We start from the raw sequence: 4,006 nt of genomic DNA, 5'->3' as shown, positions 1-4,006 counted from the left end.
AAGATCCAGAGAAGGTCCAGAGAAGGTCCAGAGAAGATCCAGAGAAGGTCCAGAGAAGGTCCAGAGAAGATCCAGAGAAGGTCCAGGAATGCTCCTCTTCGTACCCGGAGGACAACGTTTGCGTTTTATGGATTCTACACCGGTCTGGCGGTGCTAAGGAACTAAGGATCGCTGATTATTTGTTTTATTTTACTCAACGGGACATCGTTTGTTTTTACAGATGATCGTAACGTCTCTGGGATTATGCTTTTGAACGAGCTCTCTGATGAATTTAATGTTTTGTTTTGAATGTGAAAGTTTTAAAAGAACGACCACCATGCTGAAGCATAAAGGGTTTCATGTGTCGCTGTGGGCGGCGTCAGGGATTCTCTTGGTAAGTCTAATAGAACAAACTCCAACTCACTTAATCACTTATCAATACATCTGATTGATGACTTCAGGTTGAGAGCACAACAGTGGAACTGGTGGGTTATCCTTGATGGTTTTAAATGTCAGTTTGAAATTGTATTGATGTTTATAATCAAATTACACATTGAATCAAATGAATTCTATTTTCCTTTTCCATTTCCATTGCTATCAATGGATAACCTTTATGTGATCTGATATTCTATTTTTTACTAGAAGTTCACTAAACTAGAGAGTGTCCATTGTGTCCTGATCCAGTGTGTGTGTAGTGTGTGTGTGTGTAGTGTGTGTGTAGCGTGTGTGTAGAGTGTGTGTAGTGTGTGTGTGTAGTGTGTGTGTGCGGTGTGTGTGTGTAGTGTGTGTGTGAAGTGTGTGTGTAGTGTGTGTGTAGAGTGTGTGTAGTGTGTGTGTGTGAAGTGTGTGTGCGGTGTGTGTGTAGTGTGTGTGTGTGTGTGTGTGTGTGTGTGTGTGTGTGTGTGTAGTGTGTGTGTAGTAGTGTGTAGTAGTGTGTGTCCTGATCCAGTGTGTGTGTAGTGTGTGTGTGTGTAGTGTGTGTCCTGATCCAGTGTGTGTGTAGTGTGTGTGTAGTGTGTGTGTAGTGTGTGTGTCCTGATCCAGTGTGTGTGTAGTGTGTGTGTGTGTGTGTGTGTGTGTGTGTGTGTGTAGTGTGTGTGTAGTGTGTGTCCTGATCCAGTGTGTGTTGTCTCCCAGTGTGCGGTGTGTGTAGTGTGTGTGTAGTGTGTGTGTAGTGTGTGTCCTGATCCAGTGTGTGTTGTCTCCCAGTGTGCGGTGTGTGTAGTGTGTGTGTAGTGTGTGTGTAGTGTGTGTCCTGATCCAGTGTGTGTTGTCTCCCAGTGTGCGGTGTGTGTAGTGTGTGTGTAGTGTGTGTGTAGTGTGTGTGTAGTGTGTGTGTAGTGTGTGTCCTGATCCAGTGTGTGTTGTCTCCCAGTGTGCGGTGTGTGTAGTGTGTGTGTAGTGTGTGTGTAGTGTGTGTCCTGATCCAGTGTGTGTTGTCTCCCAGTGTGCGGTGTGTGTAGTGTGTGAAGACCGGCCGTGCAGCGTGACTCTGGTGGACGCCAGCGGTGGCGTGGACAACATCAGCCTGAGGCTGAGGACGGAGGGGGGGGCCGGGGGGCCGGGGGCCGGGGAGGGGGGGCAGGGCTGTACCTTCACCGTGGTGGCGGGGGGCAGCAGCCCAGAGGCCAGGGACTGTGTCCAAGATCAGGGGGGGTTGGAGGGGCCGGGGGGGAGCAGCTTCACCTGTCAGGTGGAGAACCTGGAACCTGGGACCCCCTACCTCCTGGAGATGACATCACAGCCAGCCGGAGCCTACCTCAACGCCACCGTGCACACCAGTGAGTCATCAGCCTTTAATACATTTCTTTTCTTTCTTTTTTTTACATTTTTATTTAACCTTTATTAATCTAGAGATACACTGGGACCCGGGTCACAATACAAATATGATACGGCCCGTAACCAAGGACGGTCCGTAACCAAGGACCTAAAACATGGGTAAGTGCCAAGTGCCCCAACCTCAATCTACCCTGAGGGGCAGATATATGCAAATATACGAGAAAATTATGAATATGAATAGATAGTAATGGTCCTTCAGCGCACTGGCTGTACCGGGCTGGACCCCTCTGTGGGGGTCTCTGGACCCCTCTGTGGGGGGCTCTTGACCCCTCTGTGGGGGTCTCTGGACCCCTCTGTGGGGGGCTCTGGACCCCTCTGTGGGGGTCTCTGGACCTCAGGGTGGGCCTCTCTATTGAAACTTACTCTCCTGACTTAACGTGGCTGAAACAGACATACAGTCCAGTTTTATGTTATAAGCCGCTCTCTCTAATGAAAACAATATCATACTACACTACCATGGCAACATCAGGGTTCCCATGGTACCTCCAAGAAAACTAAGTATTAAAGTATAGTTATAGTTATAGTTATAGTTATAGTTAACCTCTTCTGCTGAAAGCCCTATTTGACTAATTTCCGCCTAAAAACCAGAACCAAACTAAAGTGCTTCTAGCGTCAGGAATGTGAGGGTGATCTTTAGAAGCAGGATGCTGTTTGATTGGTATCACCTGATGTGTGTCTGGATCTGATCAGATCATATCAGACGGTCAGACAGGTGTGTGTGTGTGTGTGTGGCATGTTGCCAGAACAGAAGTCTGACCTTAAGTGTGTATTTCCAGAGTGTTCAGTGCTCCCCCCCCCCCCCCCCCCCCCTCCCCAGCCATTTCCTGACGCTATTGTTCCTTTGTACTAGCGGATACGAAGGGCAGGGCGGGGGGGGGGGGGGGGGTTGCCGGGGGAAGGGGGGGGGTTGTGTTTTGTTCACAGGGCAGGGCCCCGCTCATGACCTTCTCAGCACGCAACACACACACACACACACACACACACACGCACGCACACACACACACACACACACACACACACACACACACACACACACACACACACACACACACACATACCAGCCTTCATATCTCTCTCTGGGCACCCAGCCTATCTTGTCTTGACCTTTAGAGGATCACTTCAGAGTTATTTCTGACACATTACATCTGAATCTGAACCCAGGCTGACTGGTGTCTGACCCTAACCCTAACCCTGCCCTAACCCTGCCCTAACCCTAACCCTGCCCTAACCCTAACCCTAACCCTGACTGGTGTCTGACCCTAACCCTAACCCTGCCCTAATGCTGCCCTAACCCTAACCCTAACCCTGACTGGTGTCTGCCCTGTGCAACGGTTCAGACCCTGTCCTCTGGCTCTCTCTCTCTCTCTCTCTCTCTCTCTCTCTCTCTCTCTCTCTCTCTCTCTCTCTCTCTCTCTCTCTCTCTCTCTCTCTCTCTCTCTCCATGCTCCATGCTGTGAGTTTCTGCCTTTGCTCAGGAAACACAGGAAAGGCTCTGTGATTTCCACCTTCATGTCAGACACTGCCGCCCTGCTGGCCAGGGATGGCCAGACAGACAGTCCCTCCGCCCAGCCACAAGTCCCTCTTCTCCTCGTCCCTGTTCCCACAATGCTCTCCCAGGCAGCTTTAAACAGTCTGGAACAAATCCAATCTCCTCCTCTCCTCTCCTCTCCTCTCCTCTCCTCTCCTCTCCTCTCCTCTCCTCTCCACTCCTCTCCTCTCCTCCTCCTCTCCTCTCCTCTCTTTTCCTCTCCTCTCCTCTCTTTTCCTCTCCTCTCCTCTCCTCCTCTCCTCTCCTCTCCTCTCCTCTCTTCAACAGACTGATGTATCTGGATGTTCTGAGTCCAGTAGAACCGTTAGTTAGATGTGTTTCTCCTCCTCAGCTCCCTCTGCCGTCAGCGGCCTAGCCGTGGCCGGGACCTCCAGAAGCCTGGCTGTTTCCTGGCAGGCCGGCCCAGGGAGGACAGAGCGTTTCAGGCTACTGCTGACGGACGGGGAGGGGGTGGTCAGGAACGTGACCCTGGAGAGCACCGCCACCGGACACGCCCTCACGGACCTCCTCCCCGGTCACATGTACAACGTTACCATGGTGACGGAGGCCGCCGAACGCCAGAACAGCAGCTCCGTACCGGCGCAGACAGGTAGAGACTAAAGACACACACACACACACACACACACACTCACACATTCA

At 51.2% G+C, this 4,006-nt stretch overlaps 1 protein-coding gene across 1 annotated transcript in view; it reads left to right on the top strand.

The window, feature by feature from the left end:
• Window positions 1–316: 316 nt before the first annotated feature.
• Window positions 317–4,006, top strand: part of LOC310824794 (receptor-type tyrosine-protein phosphatase beta-like) — a gene marked incomplete at both ends in the record, with an annotated part of 12,773 nt that continues 9,083 nt past the window's right edge. The window contains 3 exons of the mRNA XM_083698043.1: window positions 317–373; window positions 1,427–1,760; window positions 3,699–3,956. Of these exons, the coding sequence (XP_083554169.1) occupies window positions 317–373; window positions 1,427–1,760; window positions 3,699–3,956 (649 nt within the window). The remainder of the gene's footprint in view (window positions 374–1,426; window positions 1,761–3,698; window positions 3,957–4,006) is intronic.

Source organism: Argentina silus (genome assembly GCF_951799395.1).
Source record: "Argentina silus genome assembly, contig: scaffold_573, whole genome shotgun sequence".
Taxonomy (NCBI): domain Eukaryota; kingdom Metazoa; phylum Chordata; class Actinopteri; order Argentiniformes; family Argentinidae; genus Argentina; species Argentina silus.
This window is presented reverse-complemented; position numbering and strand designations above follow the sequence as displayed.